The sequence below is a fragment of the Tachypleus tridentatus genome, chromosome 13 (genome assembly GCF_004210375.1).
Source record: "Tachypleus tridentatus isolate NWPU-2018 chromosome 13, ASM421037v1, whole genome shotgun sequence".
Lineage (NCBI taxonomy): Eukaryota > Metazoa > Arthropoda > Merostomata > Xiphosura > Limulidae > Tachypleus > Tachypleus tridentatus.
In genome coordinates this window covers 77,220,446-77,246,479 of record NC_134837.1, presented here as the reverse complement: position 1 = coordinate 77,246,479, position 26,034 = coordinate 77,220,446, and the positions used below count along the sequence as shown (strand labels likewise).

General features: G+C 33.0%; 1 protein-coding gene across 1 annotated transcript in view; it reads left to right on the top strand.

Annotated features, from left to right (window-relative positions):
- LOC143238936 (uncharacterized) overlaps nt 1–25,696 on the top strand; it is a 32,667-nt gene extending 6,971 nt beyond the window's left edge. The window contains exons 2-3 of the mRNA XM_076479592.1: nt 21,781–21,881; nt 23,984–25,696. Of these exons, the coding sequence (XP_076335707.1) occupies nt 21,794–21,881; nt 23,984–25,386 (1,491 nt within the window). The 5' untranslated portion in view covers nt 21,781–21,793 and the 3' untranslated portion in view covers nt 25,387–25,696. The remainder of the gene's footprint in view (nt 1–21,780; nt 21,882–23,983) is intronic.
- The last annotated feature ends 338 nt before the right edge of the window (nt 25,697–26,034 follow it).

The window sequence follows — 26,034 nt, the reverse complement described above, 5'->3', positions numbered from 1 at the left end:
TAAGTACACAGAATCTTAATGAAATTTATTTGAAGAAAGTGTCCAATTTCAACTGTTTCGTTTTTCAATGAGTTTTCTCATGTGGTTAAAAGAGAACGCCAATTCTACGACTTTTTATGAAGTTCATTTTCCCCTTCATTTTTTCATACAATTTGATAGTGTTAATATAACTTAACACTTGTGAAGAAGTAGGAATTTTTATTTCCTCACTGTCTTTTCCATTTTGTTCATCTTCTGAATCTCTCACACTGTTATCATCTTGTGATTCTATTATAGATTTCATCAGTTTCTGTTAAAACATTATTGTTAATGTTCAATAAAACCTTCCGCGTTCACAGAATCATCTGCGTCAGTCTTCTCAATCAGAGTTTGGATTTCACTAGAATCGTCTAAACAAACAACTTCTCCACAATATCCTCCATTATCAATAATAAATCCACAGTTTCGAAAGCGCTTTATTATGTATTCATCTTTTGCACATTTGATTGAATGACTTAAAAATGTAATTGTATCTAACACGTCCATTTTCATGGTCATTTCAGATGCTCTCTTACAGTCATCCATGTTTGCAATAATATGCTGAAGCATCAATTTTCTGTATTTCAGTTTTATACGCTATATAATTCCATTATCTAGTGGTTGTAGAATTGATGTTATACATGGAGGTAGAAAGACTAAACGAACATTTGAAAGTTAAACTTTTGGGTGACAAGTTGCATTATCTAGGAAAAGTGGAATATTCCTATTTTATTGTTCCATTCTTTTGCTTAGTTTGCTCAAAAATTCACCCAATATAACACTTGTCATCCACGCTTTATTATTCGCTTTCCATTCCACAGGAAGTTGATTCTTCCTTAAATTTTTGAAAAAGTGTAGATTTTTACTGTTACCTATTACCTAAAATTTCTCTAGTTTTCGGTCAGTAAATGCGACCAAAAGTACAGGCAATACAGTGGAACCTCTCTAATCAGGCCAGTTTGTATCAGTCCCGAAGGTGGCTACTTTAGAGAGGTTTCACTGTAGTTCTTTCCAATAGCAACCTCCGAAATAATGACAGCAGAAAAAAGAACAGAATATATTTAACCAATACTACTGTAACAAAATGTCCGAGAATTTATTAATATTTCAAGAAATTATTAATTAAAGAAGATTAATATTTCAAGAAATTATTAATTAAAGAAGATTAATATTTCAAGAAATTATTAATTAAAGAAGAACTTATTAATATTTAAAGAGATTATTAATTAAAGAAGAACTTATTAATTTTAAAGAAATTATTAATTAAAGAAGAACTTATTAATTTTCAAGAAATTATTAATTTAAGAAGAACTTATTAATATTTAAAGAGATTATTAATTAAAGAAGAACTTATTAATTAAAGAAGAACTTATTAATTTTAAAGAAATTATTAATTAAAAAAGAATTTATAAATACTTAAATAAATTATTAATTAAAGAAGAATTTATTAATATTTAAAGAAATTATTAATTAAATAAGAAATTAATATATAATCAAAAACATTTTCCTCCTTATTCAGGTTCTAATCCAACTTGTAGATGAGGTAGGTGAAAGATAGTTACGCAGCTTTCGCCATATAGAGAACCTTTTATGAGAGAAATCTTAAGATAATACTGAAAAATTTTGATATTTCCGGCTTGTACAGGTTTCCTCCCTCTGCAGTTTCCTGCTTAGACAGGTTTTACTGTACATGCTTACAATATATGAGTTAAGACAGGCTTGTATAAGGCGTGCCAAAGGGGTAACTGCTCCATCTATTTTTTCACTACAGACATTTATCTCAATAATTATGTCCTATAACAATGGATAAATATTTCACATTTCTTATTTAAATATCGTAGTAGTATGTATACTAACTTCGCTTTGAACATAGTATTAATACCACCAAGATAAACCACTTTATCGTATAAACAATAGCCAATTTACCACCATATATTTATTCATGAGTAATTAGTCAAACAGATTATTAAAAGTGTAACTGATATTCATATACTAGAATCAATTTCTTTGTTAATACCTACGTAGGTTTGTTTTAAACGAGGTTCTACTTGTAACCACACCATTTATCACGAATTTGAAAACCGAAAACCTAAGTACAAGTTCCAGACAAAACAAGATATACCCAACACTGCATCACATTGACGTAGGATCTGTCTTTCCACATTCGCAGCAGTATCACTAGAATTCAATTATCTCGACATCTGGCTTGCTTACTAAATGATTTCTGGATTGGGTCTCTGCGAAATGTCTGGTATGCTACTCATGTGAGAAAATAAGAGAAGTTTGAGCCACTGTTTTCCTTTTTCTTTTAATGAAGTTAGTCGGATAATATGTTTATGGTGGGGAAGATGACATGCTGGGAAGTTCTAACGGGTTAGGGTTTAATTTCATATTAAGCAGAGATAGAACTGTATCAGAATTCACATAAGGTCAAGTGTCTCAGATTTTCCTTCATGATTGCTTTGTGTAGATTGTTTTCTAAGAGTACGAATAGTCACCAAAAGAAAAAAAATCTATGTACAAGCGAAGCATATTTTACTAAATCGATTTTATCCTATTGTTGTCTTTACGTGCTTCATATATAAAATAAAGTGTTAATTTCGTTTTCAACTGCTCAGTCAGTTTCTTTCAGTCGAGTCAAATCGGCTAGCAACTGAATAGCAAATACAGAACCTAATGCTATTGTAGACTTAATCGACATACCTTTTGGAATACAGCAAACAATAGTTTTGAACTAAATTACGTTTCATCTTCCTTAAAGTAATCTACCTTATGGAACACAGCAAATTATTGTTTGAATTAAATTACGTTTCATCTTCCTTAAAGTAGTCTACCTTTTAAAATACAGCAAACAATAGTGTTGAATTAAATTACGTTTCATCTTCCTTAAAGTAGTCTACCTTCTGGAACACAGCAAACAATAGTGCTGAATTAAACTACGTTTCATCTTCCTTAAAGTAGTCTACCTTTTAAAACACAGGAAACAATAATGTTGAATTAAATTACGTTTCATCTTCCTTAAAGTAATCTACCTTATGGAATACAGCAAATAATTGTTTGAATTAAATTACGTTTCATCTTCCTTAAAGTAGTCTACCTTTTGGAATACAGCAAACAATAGTGTTGAATTAAATTACGTTTCATCTTCCTCAAAGCAGTCTACCTTTTAGAATACAGCAAATAATAGTGTCGAATTAAATTACGTTTCATCTTCCTTAAAGTAGTCTAATTTTTCGTGTTAGAGCATGATACATTTTTCTTGTTTATTTCAATTTATTATGTATTAATTCGTTTTGCAAAGGCACATATTGAACAATAGAGTTGCTGTATCTGATATTGTATTCAACTTTCGTAAATAGTTACAATATAACTCTTAAGTAAGAACAGTTGAAATATTCTTTATCAAATATAAAGATATAAAGGTTTCATCATTTTTATTTGGTAAATATTAATGAAACTATAATGACATAGCTGCATTTTGTTTAATGATAAACTATTACGTTTACAGATTTTTTTATCCGCTGGAATATCTGTTTTTGTTTGTTGTTGTTTTTTTGTAACGAGGAATTTAATCTCACGTGAAGTAAATAACAAGTTTCAGTGTATCCAAAATAATCGGACTTTGTGAACTATATGAATTCCACATCTCACGAGGAAGCATATATATATTTTTATGAATAACTTCAGAAACAAATGGCATCAGCAGATGTTTAGTTCACATCCTACCTACGCCTAATGCACTGACTCAGGTATTTCACACTGAGAAAATGAATAGATCTGTTCTGCAGGGAAAGAATGAAACTGAAACAGTTGAGACTTTCATTGCGTTTTCTTAGTAATAAAATCACAAGGGTAAACAAATCCGATTTTTTGCGTGTTTTATAAGAACTTGGAATTTCAAGTAAATATATAGATTGTTTTACAGTTGATAATGGTTGAGAAGGACGATCGGCTTCTTTGAATTATACCCTGGAAATATACATTATCTTCTAGGCTCAAAGCCATTATCAAAGAAAATCATTTCACAGTTAGAGAATCATATGAAATTGTCGAAAATATTTATCTGGTCATAAACATAAAAAAATAGATATATTTAAGCTCTTTTAACAACTTTATACAATTACGTGTAATGTGTCGTAAAACTTATTTAATACTATTGAGAAGTCAGTAGTTTCAATGAAATTATCAAACAAACACATACATTAGGTCACTCAAATTTCCTCTTATAGAATCTATAATGGCCATGGTTATATTTTAGCAATAATTTTTTTTTTATGCGCACTAACACAATTAAGTGAGATGAATGTCGAATTAGTTACAATCAACACGTTCTACTAAGAGGACTGAGATTCACTACTAGCATAAGGAAACAAAATACCTCAAAAACTGCAAATATATCTGTTACTTTCTATAAGAAAGATATTTCATAATGCTGAAGTAATATCTTAGTTCATAAACGTGAACATTTAAAATAGTTCATAAAAATTAATAACCCTAAATGATATTAGTAAAAATCAAAGTTTACACTGTTTTCTTTAAAATACATGTTATATATGTATTTGCGTGCGAAATAAAAATTTTTCTGTGCATATTTATCAAAAATTGCGCTTTTCATAGTCGCTTTTAAACGTTATATATCTAGCGTTATATTTTCAGTGTAAAAATATTACATTTAGTAACATTCTCTGACTTTCAAGCTTCTTGTAAGGCAAACATTTGATTAGTTGATTTTATCAGTATTGTGATGAACATATTTGTTCATAGAAAACAATCTTATTTTAGTACTTCGTTGAGTATGTTTCTTGAACTATATAGTTTGTATCTGTAGCTAACTCACATACAAAATCATGAGGGCTTCAGTAAAATGTTAAAATGATTGTAGACAACAGTTTAAACGAACTAGGTTTAACAGTTTATACAAACTAGCTTCAAAAACAGGTTTAGGTTTCTTTGGAATTTCGCGCAAAGCTACACGAGGGCCATCTGCGCTAGCCGTCCCTAAATTTTGCAGTGTAAAACTAGAGGGAAGGCAGCTAGTTATCACCACTCAAGGTAAATTTTGGGCTACACTTTTACCATAGAATAGTGGAATTGAACGTCACATTATAACGCCCCCACAACTGAAAGGGCGAGTATATTTGGTGTGATGAACCTGCGACCCTCTGATTAGAAGTCGAGCAACTTAACCACCTGGTCATGCCGGGCCGTCAAAAACAGTTCAGTAAAATGTTGATATGATTGTGGATAACAGTTAACACTAACTAGTTTCACCAATTCGGCAAAATGCTTATATGATTCTGGATAATAGTTTGCACTAACTAGGTTCCATTCTAACTGTTTAATATTAATATAAATTAAAACATTTATTATTGCGATTTTTTTTTATTTTCCAATCCCTTCGATGGAGCACTAAAAATTAAAAGCATTTAACTTTTGAGAACTGTGCCTACTAAACAGTAACACAAAATACAACAAAACATTTTTTTCGAGATCGTAATTCCTTTAGTTCATATGCTGTACAATGAGTAAATAGCATTACCTTCTGATTTCACAGCGGCAAGTTTAAAACCTACTAAAATCCGGGGCTCGATTTCCCCGTTGTAAACAAAACACAGATAATCCATTATGTAGTTTTGCGCTAATTCAATGACAGATATCTTAATTATGTAGTTTGTTTATTTACGTTTCTTACGAACAAGTTAGAACGTTTTGAAGGAGGAAGGTATACAATAACACTTGTGTCTCTGTTTTGGTATCTATAACGGTGTGGACATATTTTGAAGCATCGTTGTTTTGCGAGAAAAAAATTAACTAGAAACAACGAACTATTCACATTTATTTTATAGAAAATTTCACTTCAGTCTATCAACAATTTCTCTACAAGTTCGCTGTTGCATTGCTTATTATCAAATAATTAAAGAAAAAATAATTTTTTCTATAACTTATATAACGTATCTGGTCATTATATTAAAAAAAAACACAGTACAGAAATGTATTAGGCTTACAGAAATGTGTCTTTAGTCTAATTAAGGGTCGTTTCTGATCATCAGTGAAATGTATATCAAGTTTGAATAGGGATATCATTCTTTGTTTACATAAAACACTTCAGAATACTATATTCACCCCGTCAAAAGTTTCGGGGAATGATTTTGTCAGTAACTTTATTTGTGATACAAAAAAAAACTGTACAAACAATACTGTTAAAAAAACAAATATGTCTTAGATCACTTCAAATAGTTGTTATTTTAATTATAAAAAGCCTTTAAATAGTTTTATATAAAGTACTTTATATGTTTTGATTTCTTTTATAACGTGCCCCTTCAGTGGCGCAAAGGGATTTCGATACCTGTGGTGGGCAGAACACAGATAGCCCATTATGTAGCTTTGTGCTTAATTCTAAACAAACAAATTTTTATAACTTTATTTTTTCATTCAGTTTAACTTTTTTAATCATCAACTACTTCTGTGTGTAATAGTGATTTCATCATCTGAATCAAAGGTAACACTGCTTCAAATTTCACATTACAGCTTTCACAAAATAATGCTTACGTAAAGCTGAACGATAAAACAAAATCTATAATAAAACATTATTTTAAATCGTTTTATTAACAGTAACATTTCTATTTATTCACAGGAAATAAATATTAACAATGCAGTATCTAAAACTCGTGTATCTCTGATAAAATTCGAAATAAAATTATACGTTTTTGTTTGTATCACGAAAAGTGTGTACAGAAACATCAGGTTATAAATACGTTATAGTTTCACACCAAAAAACATACATTTTTAATTTCTATTTATCGATTATATATAAAAAAATAAAATTTATCATTTATTTAATGTTCGCACAGCACATTGTAAAAAAATCTAGTTTCCAATAGTTTTCCAAATTTAAGGTGCACTTCTTGTTTGAATGGTGTGTCTCAAGTATGTCGGTTTGAAGTTAATCAATAAGTTATGCGATGGGCTATTTTTGCTCTGCCATACGTACTGAAATCCGGTTTCCAACGTTGTAAGTCCGCAGACATATTGCTGGATCACTAGGGTGGGTGGGTGTCATACCTTAAGAACAAAGGTTATTCTTTCACAAACCTTATCCAAATATATAGCGCAGTCATCATTGTAATTTCAAATCCGCCACTGACGCTATGAGAGAGACCGTTCTTTGACAATACCACATAACAAACATTTTAATATTGAAAATACGGTAGAAAGTCAGATAGAGAAATTATGAATAGGTGAACTGTCAGGCAAACGGAGCCACAGACAAAGACAAATAAAGATAAATTTGAATCTTAATTTTGTGTCACGAAATACAACAAGAATTAGTTACATTAAACTATCCAGACTGAAAAATAGTGTTGATCAAACAACGTTCACAGAGTTCAACTCTAAACATTTTATTAAATTTGAACTTTCACTGACGTCAGACGGGCCTGGCATGCCCAGGTGGTTAAGGCACTCGACTCATAATCTTAGGTTCGAATCCCCGCCACACCCCGCCATTTCAGCCGTGGGGGCGTTATAATGTGACGATTAATCCCACTATTCGTTGATAAAAGGGTAACCCAAAAGTTGGCGGTGGGTGGTGATGACTAACTACCTTTCTTCAAGTCTTACACTGTTAAATTAGAAAGTGAAAACAAACAAAAAAACCCTAACGTCAGTTTCTTCACGCTCTCAAGCATGCAGCTTTACCAATTTACAGATGCATCTTCATCTTTCAGGTCTAAACAGAAGACGAAATTATCGGAACTAAAAACCATTTAAAGCTCAGATTTCTTCCGTATGTGTTTACTATTTGATGTTCCCTGACAAAAAAAAAAAACAATACATGAGAGATTGGTTCTTATAAATGGCTGTTAAAATAGAGTCTCGGGTGACATTCCTTCCCTGTTTTCTGTTTACGCAAAGAATAAAATACCTCGTCACGTTTTTATTCTTAAAGAAAAACATCTAGAAAAAACCTGAAATATTTCTATACAGTAGCTTTTCAAGTTTATGTTATCGTTTTTCTTAACTCAAAACTAATACACGCTCTGCTCACCGCAAGGAATTAAGCTCCTGATTTTAGCATTGTCAGTTTCGAAAATTTCCTCTACCCAACCGGGAAGCATAGCTTTCGCTCTCAGATTTTGTAACAAATGACCTAAACTATTTCAACAACAGACTTAATGATCCCGTTATACAACTTTTCTTTGTTATTTTATTAAATTAACTTTGCTATTTATTAAATTAACCTTGTTATTTATTATATTAACTTTACTATGTTTAATCTTTTTATTACAGATGGTTACACAGTAGTTCACTGACACTGAAGGATATAGTAGACCACAATATCTCTTAGAGTCGCGTTCTTGCTTCATATAACAAAACAAGAGGGAATTATCAATAGCCACGTCGCACAAAAAACTTTTAATCAGGATCAGAGTAAATCAATTTATGAGACCTTTTTATTAGCTATATTTATGTGCGCCACCAAAATCAAGCCTGGGGCGCGTGTATACCCAATTCTATTTTATTACTCATCAGTATCTCTACTCGCCTACCTTCAGACTAAACGCTTTTAATAAAAATAAATAATCTTTGAGACCTTGGGCGTGATCAAGGACATTAATCAAAAGGATTTGACCTCCTGAGTCCGAAACTGTCATTATATTTCAACTCTGTCAAAAAATGACGAAGCCATGAGTTAATATTTTGAACTCGAAAAAAAAACAACTAGAAACAAACGAACAAACTCTGAGTCATTCTATAAGCTACTATTCGGCGACTAAAACCATTCATAAAAACAACCTCTACAGTAGCTATACATATATACGAGCCAAAGTACCCGGGTTTGCTCAGTGGAACAGTGATATATCTGTGGACTTACAACGCTAGCAACCGAGTTTAGATACTCGTGGTTGACAGAGCGCAGATAGCTCATTGTGTAACTTTGTGCTTAACGTCAAACAAATAAATTTGCTCGTATTAGATTGGTATAGTCAGAATGACTATGCCGGTGTGTGTATTTTGAACTTACTGTAACACAGAATAACAGTAAGAAATAGCTTAAACATTTATTATTTTCCAGAAACATAAAAAGTCGTAACGAAAGAACAGTAAACTTAGAAACATTTCTTCTTAGAGTTATAGCGGTCATACAAAAAAAACCCATGGACACACAGACATGCCATTTTAATATTGTAGGTATTAATCAATAGCAAATGGTAATACATTTTTTTTTTTATCTTAGCGCATGACGGACAATATTTCTCAAAATGCAGTTTTTAAAGTGGTCCTGATTTTTGTTCAGAAACTCATTACCAGAAATTCTTTTAATTTCTACAAGGTTTTAAAATTATATATATAAACAACTGGTATAATTATATATATCTAATTTTAAGACCAATAATTAAAATAGTAGCAGTAATACATCATAATACTTGGAATGATTAAGGATATAAAATCTAAGAGTACTCTATTAACGGTTTTTATTTTTTGAGTTTAACGCGAATTTTGGCAAAGATTCATAATCATCAAACTTTTAACGTTCGAGAAATATGACGAAGTTTTGAGTTTTAGGTCCAAAGGCTCTCTCTTTCTCTTTTTTTTTTTTGCTATCAGAGTCACGAATAAAGCCTAGTAATCGTCAGATAAGTGTAAATCAAAAGTTGGCGGTGTGTGCTGTTTACTCGTTGCGTTCCATGTAGTCTATCGGTTCAGATAGCCCTCGTTTGACTTTTGCTAGAATATTCTTAAACTAACAGTAATAGGGATTACAGCGACATGTAGTACAATGTTGAAAGTTAACACCAACTATGATGTGACAATAAGGCTCAGATTTCCAGTTGCAACACTGTTTTCAGTCTCTGTCTGAGAGAATGAGAAACAGTATCAACATCTCATGTTGTTCTATTATTCTTAACTCCAGCAGTTACTTTCGTCTTCGCATTATTGAATCTCTCACTGTCATCAGTATTAAAAAAAATATTTATCATTAGTATTAGAAAAGATTATTCAAAAGACGGCGATTTCTGTTACATTCGTGTTTGATATTATAGTCATACCGAACAGTCGGTAAGTTTACACATCTACCAATTGGACAAAAATAGAAAGAGCTTCGTGTTTCTATTGTCGTTTAAGCCTCTTTCTAATAAATAGAAAATCCTGAACCTCACACATGCATCCTCGATCTCAGAACATGTAATCTCAAACTCAGGTATCCAAGATATTATGCACATCAGAATTGGCCTTCTATCATTAATAATAATCTTTTTTTTCTGTACGTTCCGCTCTAGTTTCAGTCTGTTAACGCTATCTTACTGTGGAACCACTGCTATTAACTCATTGTCCTCTTACATTCAAATACATCGTGATTCGTGAACGTAGTTGTTTTTACATATGACCACAAGAGGGTGTTTGACACATTGGACACTTAATCAAAATGTTTCCTACATTCGTAAACTCTTCTCGTTATGCTCTCTAGCAATACGTTTCACCATACTACTATGTATGATTGCTTTGTTTTTAATTTCGTGCATAGCTACACGAGGATTATCTGCGCTAGCCGTCCCTAATTTAGCAGTGTAAGACTAGAGGGAAAGCAGCTAGTCATCACCACCCACCGCCAACTCTTGGGCTACTCTTTTACCAACGAACAGTGAGATTAACCGTCACATCACAACGCCACCACAGCTGAAAGGGCGAGCACATTTGGTGTGACGGGGATTCGAACCCTCGACCCTCAGATTACGAGTCGAGTGCCTTATACACCTGGCCATGCCGGGCCCTACTATGTATGACAAAATCACAAGTGACCACTTATACGTTGTGACTAAATAAACATGATTCTTTATACACATTTGCAATTCATAATGATCGACCCAATACACCTAGAATCACATGTAAAATATTTAAATTCAAATATAACTTATACTTTTTTTGCTATGAAATGCTGCATTTGACAATTACATTTTTTGTATTACATTTTCGGGTTGAAGCATTACTTTTAAATCGAGATAAGGTCAGTTTTTACGTAATAATTTGTTTCTTTGTTTCAACAGATAGCTAAATTATATGTCATCTGTGCTCTATTCACTGCGGGAATTGAACCAAGGATCTTAGGACTTAAGTCCGTAAACTTAACACTGAAGGACAGGATATTGTCAGTTATACAATTTGAAAAACATATTTATTTAAACTTACTTTAATATTGTTTAATTTCTTATGAAAATTTTCGCACAAGCTACTTATTTCAAAAGTATGATGCATCAAATTTTAATGAGATTTGAACAGCTCTAATAACATTTGTCATGTATGATGATGGCATTTCACACTTAAAAACATCAAAAAATGATTTGCAAATTTAAATATTCTTGGTACATTTCTAGGTATGCTGGGCTGATCAATAAGTTGCAAAAGGCACATGTAAAGGAAAGTATAAAATTTATGACGAATTATCAATCAAGTATACGTGATCACGCGCTTCGTGAACGTGATATTGTTATACATAAAACTATAAAGTATTCTTGCTAGAAAACATGATAGAGTTACATGTGAAGGTAGCGGTTTATTTAGCAGATGGAAAACAGGCCTGGAGGAGAAAGGTTCAGCAATGAGATTTTTACTGATGGAGTAAAGATAATGTCCTGAGTGGAATGGCCTTCCATGTCATATGGTTTAGTTCCAGGTCTCAAGTTATCCAGGAAAAATGAAACAGACTTGGGAAAAGAGATTATAGTTACATGCGGCTGTAACAAAGCCTGCGTTCGTTTTTGATGAACCAATAGAAACAGTATTTTGGTGACGTCAACATGAGCTACATCATAAATACAACACATAACACTGAAAGAAAGACGATCATCCACATCGTGAAGCACATCAGAATGATGATAACAAACAAAGGTCCTCATTTCGATTTCCGAATTATCATAGAAAATTGTCCACCATAAAGCCCGAAATTGGCACTGTTCATTGTTAAAAATACCCTTCTAGCAGTTAGTGTTGGATTAAACCCTCAGCTTAGTTTTAAAGCACTCTATTGGCGTTGAGAAGCATTGGCGTTTTTCTTTACATGTTACGTTATCCAGTTTGTATTTCTTTTTCCTCGCTAAAGAGTTCCCGGTGGGATAACGGAAAGTCTACGGATTTACGAAGCTAAAATCAGAAGTTCGATTTCCCTCGGTTGACACAGAAGATAGCCCGATCTGGCTTTGCTACGAGACACACACTCACTGTCCTTATAAAACAAAAATAACACCTTACAAATGACACACAATTATTCTTGTTAAAAAATCATAAACCCGCACAAATGATACACAATTATTCTTGTTAAAAAAGTTCCTAATCCTGCAAACATATTAACTAGAATAGTTAATTATTAGTATGAAGAATAGCCCTATCAAATGTCAGTTTATCTTTCTTTTTCTATTTTATCTCGTATACATTTTTTTTATGGAATATATTACATTAAGTAATGGCATGACACCAGACCCAATTTTCTAACTTCATCCAGCTCACATCTCATTACACATTTCTTCGTCTTATCAAACTTCTATCAGTCTGTCTTCTTTCGTTAACGGCTTACCTATAATCCAAGTTTCTGCTCTCTTTTTGAACAGATATCGGCGCCCGTTTTCATTTCTTAACAAAATTAGATCTGGTCCACGTTTCTCTCCTTACTGAACATGAAACAGTTTCTGTATTTTCTCCTTATGAAGGCTACATCTATTACAGTTCATGTTTCCACTTCTTCGTTAAACTTCTGCCTATTTTATGTTTTTCTTCACTTCACGAAACTTTTGTGCGGGCTTCAGTATTTCTGTTATAAATAACCAACGTTTATCCTCTAAGACTTCTATTTGCAATTTCCGACCAAAGTCAAAAGAAATGTTTATCTTTCATCCTGATCTTTAAAATCTTCAATGCATACTTAACCGTGAATATACTTTTATGAATGAAAGTGTCGAAAAGCCAGATGCAATTCTTTATGCCCACTGCTTCATGCAAAAAAAAAAAAAAAAATCAGTATTTGCTAGGCACGTTCTGCCAGTTATGCAAATGGTTTTTATCGATACCGTTAAATCCTTGTTGAAATTATTCTATCTGTTTTAGTAAATACACGCGTCAAAAATTTTCGTAGGAATTCAACAGATGTTAAATGAGAGCGTTTCATCGTTGGTGTAACTTATCATATCTGTGTCGATCTGACCTTGTTAACTGTGCACTCCACGTCTTCTAAATAAATAATGTTTTCCAACAATGTTGGGTTTACCAAGATTGAAATTTGTCTTCTTTTTTTCCCTAACAACTTATGTAATTATCAACTTAATTTTACATTAGCTTTGTTATCGTCAAATAAACCGGTCTGCATATCTTATATTTATGTAACTCGGTAAATGTAAAGTTATCAAACGCATTCTATCTTAATATTGCCGGATTGATAAATATTACACACTTACTTATTGACTGTTTCGTATTTGAAAGACGAACATAAAGAAAGCTGATATTCTCTATAAACAACTTTATTTAAAGTGTTATTTTATCAGCACATAGGCCAGGTAGTTAAGACATTCGACTCGTAATCTGAGGGTCGCCTGTTCGAATCCCCATCACAACAAACATGCTCGTCCTTTCAGTCATGGGCATGTTATAAAGTGATGGTCAATCCCACTATTTGTTGGTAAAAGAATAGCCCAAGAGTTGGCTGGGGGTCATGATGATTAGCTGCCTTTCCTTACAAAATAAAATCACGGACGGCCAGCTCACATAGTCCTCGTGTAACTTTGCGCGAAATTCAAACAATTAATACATATTTTTCCAGCTTACACTTTTCGCCACTAGTATATCATAATTCCATTTTTTGTCACTGTTCTGTACTACTATATCATATTTACAACTTGCACTATTCATTACTAGCATATGGACTCGCTACTTTGCATACTAGAATATCATATATAATTTTACACTATAATATTGTGTAAACCAGGCAGTTGCCATGGTAGTAACACTTCCCGTTCACTAGATGTCAAAACAACTTACTATTTAGTGTAGGGTACGCCCTCTATAGCATCACCGCTTCTTAAATATTTTTATGCAAGGAAAACCATTACTCTCAATCACAGATCATAAAACGTACAGAGAAAAGGTGGTTTGAAGAATTTGTTTATAACAAATTAATAACTGTGCAATTCAAACATAATTGCTCCTAATTATAATAAGGAAAATCATCTGGACATAAATTTAATTCGTTTTATATACAACTAATCAATCTTTTTAAGCTTGCTTTTGACTGTCCAATGTAGCCTGTGCGAAACGTTTCGAAAGCAACTGTATTCAAAAGATATTAGTTTGATTTTTAAAACTTTTTTTAATGATCTCTAGTTCTTTGAAACCGTTTTCATGGCATTTGGAGCACACAAACTCTAATGAAGTCGTTTAAAACCTCTATGTGACGTCTATAACTTCTAAAACATAATGAGTTGGCTTGGTTCTATTAATTGAGTGTTTCAACACAAACTCTAATGAAGTCGTTTAAAACCTCTATGTGACGTCTATAACTTCTAAAACATAATGAGTTGGCTTGGTTCTATTAATTGAGTGTTTCAACACAAACTCTAATGAAGTCGTTTAAAACCTCTATGTGACGTCTATAACTTCTAAAACATAATGAGTTGGCTTGGTTCTTTTAATTGAGTGTTTCATTAGACTGTATGGGTATGCCACCAAATTCTTCGTGTACTTAATCTTTAATAACCATTCAAAAACAGCTGATGTGTTTGACCAACATAAATATTTAACCATTGTCAAATTTATATGAACATTTGATTAACTGCTTTCTCCAGTTAAATAAAAAGAAAAAACGTCTTCACTATTTCGTTAAACTAACATCTAAAGAGAATAGAGCGAATATTTTGCTTACATATTTAAACAGAAACAAGTTTCAGTAAATACCATGAAAAACGTAGGATATAGTAGACAGTAGTTTCAATTTTCTGAGTTTTGATCCATACAAGACACGAGTTTTGTAGTGGAAAGGTGTTGACTTATCAGTTGTCGGTCACAATGTGAACCTAACCAGCGTAGGTGAAAACAGAACAAAAACAAATTAGGTTGCTATATGGTGAAACAAAACGTACTCAAAATCCCATAGATAAAAAAGAAATTGCATTTCTTTATGAACGATCGCTGAGCATTAGGAACTATTTTCATCTTGTCAGCGAATGTGCTACAATTCTTTTAATGTTCCTCCAGAAATGTCAGGAAAAACTGCTCCTTAAATATCTTTCTTCATATTCCTGTTTGTTTGTTTTGGAATTTCGCGCAAAGCTACAAGAGAGCTATCTGCGCTAGCCGCACCTAATTTTGCAGTATAAGACTATAGGGAAGGCAACTAGTCATCACTACCCACCGCCAACTCTTGGGCTACTCTTTTACCAACGAATAGTTGGATTGACGGTCACATTATAACTCCTCCACGTCTGAAAGGGTGAGAATGTTTGGTGCGACGGGGATTCGAACCCGCGACCCTCAGATTACGAGTGGATTAACCACCTGGCCATGCCGGGCCGTTCCTGTTTGTTTAAGGTATCAGACTGCGATAACAGAGAATTTACATCATTATTTTAAAGCAGCATTGAATAAATACCTAGACAGAAATCATCACCTAATGTGCATTTGTTAAAGGAAGAGAAACTGAGGAATTTAAAACGTTTCATTAAATTAAACTTGCAGCAAAACATGTATGTTGACGTCTGTTTCGTTACAGCTTCTTAAACTTATGAACTTATGTGCATATGACGACAAGCGTAAACTGGACGAATTATGGCAAAAGTAAATTCATATATAACACTTCTTCTATTAACATTTTATGTGAATTGTTTCTATTTTAAAGCATTTCCGTTACAAATATTACTTTAGTAGAAGCCATTTTTTATTGTGTAGGATGTATATAAATTGTATTTATTTTAAATAAATTGAGATAAATTCTTTAACACGCGCTAACTAACGACGCTAAAGTCGTATTGTTTTGTTAACCATCACTATCAAAATTGACTTATTGGTCAAAATGTACAGGCTAATCTATAGGACATCAAATCCAAATCTGTTTAGCCTTAATTCTGATAAAATCTGTCATTCACTGGCGTTGTCAAACAATGCCATCAAGTGATGGCATATAGCTATTTAGGATGACAGAAGCTTTGCCTTCCAAAAGGCTCTTTATCTGGAGGACCGAACAAGTACAAAGACACTATTGTCTCAGTAGCTGGATAACAGGTTCGGATACACTGAAGAACTGGAAGCTGTCAGTGTTATATGGGCAAATTTCTTTCAGCAAATCATTTCGTGTTGCGCTTTGTAACCATGAATCACTGGACAATGACCACCCAAACTGCCAAACTGGCTGTACGGTACTGTTGTCTTAACGTTGCTGATCATTTGGCTATTAGGACATGTAAAGCCTGGAGTTAAAACGTGCAAAATGGTAACAATATGTTTTGACAGTGACGGGACGCGAGTGGTTTGAGCCGCAGATTCGTCTCTGGCCATGTACCCAACAAAATGTACTCATTTAAGGCCACTTATTCGTAGGATATATTATAAATAAATAAATATGTTTTGACATGCATTTCTACTTCACATTAGAAGTTGTAAGACAAGATATTCACGGTTAACAACATATTGTTATAACGCTGAAATTCAGAGTTTGAATTCCACCAAGGACAAAGACCAGATAACCTAATCCATAGCCTTACACAAGGAAAATAATATAAAGAAACTCATTAATAATTTTATACCATATCCAAGATATGCTATAAAACACAATGCCAGGTTTGAATGGAAGTTTAAAATTCAGAAACATTTTTTTAATATTTAGTCATCTTCTACAAATACTCCATAAAAGTATTATGTTATATTAACTGCTAGTGTAAGTTAATCCACATGTAGGTCTTTCTAACTAACTTTTGAAAGTTAAGTTGATAAAATACAGCTAGACAATATTCGTCTCCAAACTATTATGTCAGACGTTGCAAAGTGTTCTTTGTTTGAAAACCACCAAACGAGTAAAACATTTGGGTTACATATGTAAGCATACATCTCAAACGACTTACATCTTCCTGCAAATAAGTTCAGAAAATACCTTTATTTCCACTATTCATCTCGTACGTTTGTATCTGAATTTCTGGTGTTTTTTTTTTTTCCTTTTAAACCGAAGATGTTTGAAAAGATTAAAGGTTAAAGTGTAAATTGTTGGGATTAATTCGCCCTAAAGTATTGTTCCTGCTTCGCCACCCATGCGAGTCCCTCGTGAATCAAAGGCTCAGTGGTAAGTCTTGAAAGTTTAAAATGCTAAAAACGTGAATTTCGACACCGATGGTGGACACATTACAGATAGCATAACGTGTAATCTTACGCTTAACAACAAAGAAAGGAATCGTAAATAAAGCCTCCTTTCTCTTAGTATTTGAACTATGTGAAGGTAAAATTTACCGGACTCGAATAGCTTTTAAAACGTTCGGTGTTATGATTTTTAAATCACATGAAAATACTTTTAACTATTTATTCCAGTCCCTATACAAATTTTTCTAAATTGTTAATAATGTTAATGTTTTTCATCAAACGCTTTGTGAGTTGCAGAGTGCCGAAAAATAGGGAAACGAGAAAAAATCTATTTGCCAAGAAACAATCGTATCATTATTACGTATGTACGTATATGCTTTCGTTGCAGTTTACATTTGAATCAACTAGACGTGATTTAAAGAATCAGATCTGTTTGGATACCAAAGAGTGAAACTGAAAGACTTACATGCAAATTTTAAGTAGCAGCATCTGGGTTCTACCTTACTTTTAAATTTCCATTTAGCTTGAAACCCCTGAGGAAATGAAGAACAACGACATACTCTCCTGAGATATATAACAGTATGGACGGTAGAATAAGAAACACTGCCTTAGAAACATAATAGATCTCAGTGAGGCATTATAAAGTTTGAATCTCTTGAAGATGGGTCGAAATAGTCTTTCAAATGTTGAATAAGTGTTTCTGTTTTTATTTGTTCATTTGTTTGATATTGTATACCAGTACAACGTCTCCGCTGCCGATATATACACAAGTAGCCTTGTAGATATATATATGCAAAAAGCGGCTCGTTTGGGTTGAGAAAATATTTTACAAAGAAGAGCGAACAACGTTTCGACCTTCTTCGGTCATCGTCAGGTTCACAAAGAAAGAGGTAACTGACCAGAAGCTGACCACATGTTTAAAAGGGGTTGTGTAACTGAGTGTCGGAATGTAGAGGGCGGTATTAGATGTTTGAATATATAATTTTATTTATTTTATTATATTAATATAGGTATAAAGGCGTTCCTTTATATTGGTTTATTTTGGGTTTAAGTTGTTGTATAAGTAAGGCTTCTTTAATTTTGCGTTTGTTTATGTTTGTTTATTTAGTATTTGAGTGTTTTCTATGGTTATGTTGTGTTTATTTGACTTGCAGTGTTCGAAAACGTGTGAAGGTGACTTTTTATGTTCTTTGAATCTGGTTTCCATTTTTCTACTTGTTTCTCCAATATAGAAGTCGTGGCAGTTATCACATTGTATTTTATAAATAATGTTGTTGTGGTGTTTGTCAGTGTAGTTTCTTACATAGTATAGACCTCAGTTTTGTGCCTGGTTTTTGAATAAATTTGGTATTAACTGGAATGTCATATTTTGTTACTAGTTTTTGCCAAATGTTGGTTATTTGTCTGCTGATGTCAGGAATATATGGTATACAGCAGTATATGGTTTCGTGATTTTTTGATTCGTGAGATATATTTACTTTTGTTGGTTGATTTTGCTTTCTCATAGAATTCACCACGATAAAGACAAACTTCATGTTCAACAACCACAACTATATACAAACAAATGACCTAAGCATGGGCAACCCAGTATCACCAGTTTTAGCCAATATTTTTTATGACACAAGTTGAAACACAAGCCATTAACACAGCATTACATCCACCACTATACTGGTACAGATATGTAGATAACACGGTTGCGGGATTCACATCTACAGAACACACACTAAATTTTTTCAATCACATTAACTCTATACATCCCAACATTAACTTCACATGTGAACAGGAAGAAAGCAATCAAATATCATTTCTTAACCTCAAAATTACAAGAATCGACACACAATTCAAAACAGAAATCCACCGAAAAATCACCCATAGTGAACTATACACTCTTTGGGACTCAGCACATGAAACAAAACAAACACTCAACATACTAAGAAACCAAATAAACACAGCCATAAAACTATGCTCACCAGATAAAATTAACGATGAATTAGACAAAATAAAACAATACTTCATCAATATCAATAAGTTTCCTCCACAAACCGTAGAAAACATTATACGCACACTCCCAGACAGAAAGCAAAATCAACCAACAAAAGTAAATATATATCACGAATCAAAAAATCACGAAACCATATACTGCTGTATACCATATATTCCTGACATCAGCAGACAAATAACCAACATTTGGCAAAAACTAGTAACTAAATATGACATTCCAGTTAATACCAAATTTATTCAAAAACCAGGCACAAAACTGAGGTCTATACTATGCAAAAACTACACTGACAAACACCACTCCAACATTATTTATAAAATAGCTAGTGTCCTGGACTAACGTACACACAACTATATTATTGTAAGCATGACAAGGTTTTTCGTACAAAATGTTAGCTCTCTCCTTTGTAAGCACGTGGCTAAGCTTTCTTACAAAATGCTAGTTCTGTTCTATTATAAACAAGTGGCTAAATTTCCTTATGTAATGATAATTATGTCCTATTCAAGATACGTGAATATTTTCGTATAAAATATTATTTATTTCCTTTGTAAATAAGGAACTAGACTTATAAAATGGTAATTCTATCTAGCTGTACTATAAAGATACTGAAGAGATTTCCTTTGGCGTAGAGACCTATGCCAGTACTGAGGGTCACTGCTAGTTTTACGCTGTGTATACTAAACCAGCTTCAGAATAAGGTGGTATATTCAGTTTAGTTTGTTTCGGTTTTTGTTAAGCCTAAACCTACACAACAGGCTAAATATGCACTGTTCACCACGTCTATCGAAACCCGCCGAGTCACTGGGGTGACAGGTATAATCGTTATAACTGCAGACGGATAATTTATTAGAGAAGTTTAAAAATGATATTTTGGAGACGGAAATATTACAGATATATTATTAGACAATCGAAAGAGATATTTTATACAATGAAAACGTATGATTATCGAAATAGTGTAAAATGTTCGGAAAAAGAATAATATATACATGCATATGTATATTCCTTTGTAAATGATATTTTTCTATAGGATGATTTCAAATAACTTAAATTTATATATATATATATATATATGTAATAACTGTGATTTTTAACTTTTGTTGTTATTTGATTGCGTATGTGAACATATTTTTGGTTCTTTTAATGATTTACCTTCCTAGAAGTTAGCATTATAAACAAACGAAACAAATATAGGAAGCAGGTTTAGAATGCTAACAAGCAAATAGTCCTTATTATTGACGCGTTAAATAGATTTCTCACCATTTATGGCCATTATTAATGAAATCATCTAATATTTCGTCGTTAGACGAAGCGAACAAACTTAACTGTCTTTCAGAAATAGATTTTATTTGTCTTTAAATGTTGAGGTAGACAGTATAAACCTGTTACTCGTTCTTGTATCAGTGGAAATCTATACGAGCTCAGAAAGTTAGGAGAGGATTAAACCTTTATCTTAAAAACAATCTTCACACTTCTCTCTATATTCTTTTAATACATTATAGTTGAACTGTATTCATAAATGTTATCAAAGGAAGGGAATATTTCATCTACGTTATCTATTAGTTTGCACGAGCGAATATAATTTACAACTGTTTACTGGGTTCCGAGTGACACCACCAGCTGGTTTTGTACCGAACATTATAAAGAAATGTAACAGGTAATGACGTATTTCAAATTAGCGTGTTAGTTAACGTGAAACTGACCCATAACACATTATCCCTCGTTCCGGAGGAACGTTAACATGGTAAAACTGAAATGTGTATGATACTAATGGAGCATTAAGAAGGTAATATAAATATTTCATTCGTCATTCATTCATTAAACTATTTTGTATTTGCTTTTATCTTTTAAAGTCTTTTATTTCTTCTCAATATTACATTATATGTGTGAAATCTACTTTATGAAATCAAATACCGATTTAAAGATTATTTTGAATAACGTAGAATTTTAGACAATACATATTTGTAGTTGTTTATTTAAGTCAACTACTATAGTAAATTTCATCGAAAATTGGTTCAAAATCATTGTTTGTTTCTTTCTTAAATTTCGAGTAAAGCTACACGACGGCTATCTGCGCTAGCCGTCCCTAATTTAACAGTGTAAGACTAGAGGGAAGACAGCTAGTCATCATCATCCACCGCCAACTCTTGAGCTACTCTTTTACCAAAATAGTAGGAATGATCGTAACGTTATAACACCCTAACGGTTGAAAGGGAGAGCGTTCCTCTTTCAATGAACACATGCTTAAAACGCAAAACACGTCATTGTCATTTTCAAGTGAATAACAAATCTGACACGTTTAGCTTTCTAGAATTTACGTTTCAGTTAAACCCTAGACGCATACATTGTGTAATACTTTGAATGTATGTTTGTTCTTTCTAATTCCCGAGATTTATTATAATGAAGTATATTTCTTTTTCATTTTAATTGGTTTCTTACAGAACTGTCAACATTATGACTCAAGGGACTTCACTGGTGATACTCCTTAGTATGTGCATAGCTGTTGTACATGGTGAGGTGGCGAAACAAAAAGATGGCCCCGGTAAGTATTATACAACCCCGTTTCTCAGAGTAAATGTTTATAAAATGACCTATTAAAGGTAAATATATATATTTGTACGTGTGTATTTATCTCGTGTGAATAACTAACGATGAAAAGATAGCACTGAAATTAACAGTTTTATCTAAACCTATTATTCAAGAACAGTGGAAAAGTAAACCAAATGACAAGTTTTACAGTGCAATTGTTAAAAAAACATAACTTCATGTCGGTCTCACGAAAATAATCACATTCTAATATTGTTCTTAAGCCTATTTTACATCCTATTAAAGCACTGCAAAATAGTGTTTTTGAAAAACAAATTAGATCATACGATTATTATACTGTACTAGGTAGCTAATATTAGGTGTAAGCCCTTAGGTTAAAGAAACATAAACTCAGCAAGAACGCTGTGCAAATGAATAATCAGTTTCTCGCAACTGGGTTCATCTCATGAAATTAATGGCGTTTTTTTTATCTTCGTAGGGTATCCTAGCTTTAAGTATCGCGTAAGATTTTCAACTTCGTTGAGCTAACCAATGAAAATTCAAAAATAAGTGATAATAATATTAGTTTCATAACTTCCGTTTCATAAATATTGTTTTAAATAAAAAGAAAAAACTCAACGTATTTAAACTAACCCTACTTTATCGAAAGATTGTTTGTTTGTTTTTGAATTTTGGGCTAGGCTACCCGTGGGCGACCTGCGCTAGCCGTCCATAATTTAGCAGTGTAAGACTAGAGGGCGGGCAGTTAAGCATCACCACCTACCGCCAACTCTTAAGCTACTCTTTTACCAACTAATAGTGGGATTGGTCGCACATATAACGACCCGAAGGCTGAAAGGGCGAGCATGTTTGGTGCGACGGGGATTTGAACCCTACACCCTCAGACTACGCCTTAACCACCTGGCCATTTGAGCAAGATGACCAGTTCTATGTAATAATAAGAGCTGTAAATTTATAAAGTATTAAATATCAGTATTTTTTAAATCCTCATTTCACGCGAGTATGGTTAACTGTAGATGTATACAAGAGGATAGGTTGCTCTCTTTCAGGGAACTAACTATATTTATAAAATTGTACGCTGTAAATTTTACATATCACTCATAAGGCTTGTTTTTAAAATATGTTTACACCTTCTTATACACCACTGTATTATGAACTTTTATTCACATATTTAAGGATGTGATGTTCACCCAGTCAACAACAACGGGTGTGGTTCTTGAATTTATTTTTTTTCTATTTTAAGCGTGTATTATGAATATTATTGTATTGAATTGGGTGGTTATCTGACAATATTATTTTTAATGAATACTCTTGAATTGGATGGTTATCTATCAATTCTGTTGTCTCTTATAAATACTGTGTATTCGGTGGTTACGTAACAAATGTGTCACGTATACTCTAAACTGGATGATGATTTAACAAAACCATTGTTTGTTATGAACTTGTTCATATTGGTTTGTTTTCTTACAAAACTAATCTTTATTATGAATAGTGTTATTTTTGGATGGTTAACTGTTATTAACACTTTTATTTATTACGCTGAAAACTGACGGAACATTAGAAATCAATAGATTTCATAAATATCACGAGGCCCGGCATGGCCAGGTGGTTAAGGCACTCGACTCATATTATAAAGGGCGCGGGTTCGAATCCCCATCACGCCAAACATACTCATCCTTTCAGCCGTGGGGGCGTTATAAGTTAGGGTCAGTCCCACTATTCGTTGGTAAAAGAGTAGCCCAAGATTTGGCGGTGAGTGGTGACGACTAGCTGCCCTCCCTCTAGTCTTACACTGCTAAAGTAGGGACGGCTAGCGCAGATAGCTCTCGAATACCTTTCCGCGAAATACAAAAACCAACCAACAAAAATAAAATATATTCCATACGTTTATATAAAGTGCTTAAAATTAAAAGTACAACATACTACGTGTTTTCTTTTTAACATTACTAAGTTACGTTATTTATGTATATATGCTTTACTTTTATAATATGTGTTATTGTAAAAGATATAATACAATAAACAAGAATATCGATTAAAGTATTTTCCCTTCATATTTCGCTTCGAACCACAGTCAATTGTTATCCTTTTTCATCTTAGAAAACGCAGAATCGATCAAATCAACCGAGATGAATCTATTACCGATAACAGAAACAACCCCTTCAGTTTCTAGGCCTGTGAAAAGATTCAGAAACGTTTCTCCAATCTTTTTCACTCATTTTCTACAATCCCTAGCGGACGAAAGTAAAAGAAACCAGGAACTTGTTCATTTCGGGAGGCGAGCAGCAGAGAATACAGGCCACCAGCTTCTTCACTTTGGAAAACGGGATTGGTCAAGGTACATTGATCAAGACGAACCCGATGCTACCAGTACCGATAATTATGTATACAGAGATCAACTGCCTGCTGACAACCTTGGTATTTCGAAAAACCCGCGTTATGAGCCTGGATATATTTTCTACTTTCTCAAAGACCAGGTCGAAAATTTTCCGTACCAGCGACTTGCTCCTAAGAACTTTAAACGAAATAACGACCACCATATCATGTCGTTTGGTAAGAGGTCGGGTCAAAGAAACAATCCGTCTATTCTTGTGCTGGAAGGTTTAGGTGATCGTCTTATAACCAGTCCAGACAATGATTTGGAGCCTTTCATCAAGCGTACAAATGACCACAATATCATGTCTTTCGGAAAACGTCTTTCACAAGATTACGGAACAAGAGAGGATAGCGTACATAACGGACACAAAACTTTGTATTTTGATAAGAAGTCAGATGAAGATCTGGGTAAAGGACACACCATTCTGTATTTTGGAAAGAAGTCAGACAATGATAATAATGATTTATTTTCATTCGGCAAAAAAGTAGGAGCAGAAGAAGAAAATGGTGAACACAGGATACTTTACTTTGGCAAAAGGCCTTCTGCAGAAGAAGCAGTTAAAGAACATCAGTTTATGTATTTTGGAAAAAGATTTCGAAACAAAGTATCAACTACAAAAGATTTAGCATCTACCACGGAACAGGATCAGTTGGAGAAGAAAGCGCACTCTATGATTCATTTCGGGAAACGTTCAGTAAGCTCCACAATACTTCCTAAAAGTAGTAAAACTACCAATGAACCCGAAGTGAATGAAGAAGATTATTTTCCTTACCAACCTTTAGAACTATTCCCAACCAATGATGTGAATGACAAAAATTCTATAATTTTCCCAGCTCGTGTTGGAGAGAAAGAGCATCGTCAAAAAAGAGGTATTGACCCCACTGAAATTTCAAAACAACTTTTATTGAATAGATTTTCCTCCATACCCTTCCCTTTCTACGTTCCTCATTCTTTTGTTCCACCATCTGGTAGTTTTATGGAAGCCGATCTGGTGGAAGACAGATTGCCGGAAGACTATACAAGTTTGTTGATAAACCCAGAAACTTACTACCATAGAAATGATCGAGATTTTCGAATTGCCAGACAAAGAAAGGTCAACAAAAATATGTTCCTTCACTTTGGTTAAAACGAAGGTTATATGGAAGATAATACGTCACCACATTATGTCGTAAGGTATATCTGGAAAGTATTACACAGATGTATGTTGGTTAAATTGCTAAAACTATTTCTATCTTACATAACTCTGTCTTTAATTGTTTCATCTCTAAAACAAACATTAGAAGTTAATATTTATACATATGTAAAGATACGTATATGTGTGATATAAGAGCATGTTAACAGTCTAAATATTTACAGAACTTCTGTTGTGAGCTGTTTTTTTTGTTGTTGAAAATAGAGTGAAATAAAAATAAAACGTATAAAAATATAAGTGTGACTTTAGGCTTTGAACTTAATATGGCGTTTGTTGACAGTTCTGTCAATATTTAGTAATGTTCTTCTGTTTTACGACAAACTTCTACATATAAAAAACATAAAAAACGTGTAATTCTTTGTACGTTAAACAAGGCTCTAATGCCACTCGTAACCAATAGCTACTTTTGTATAAATCCACATCTAATATGTGCAGAAACAGTTCTAAAAGCAGTGTTAATAAAGTTAGTAAAATTAACAGATTTTTTCGTTTCAAACCATCTACAATTTAATGATGAAGTGGATCTATTTTTGTTAAGCTTCTAAGACATTTCACTGAATATTATAAAACCCTGTTTATTTT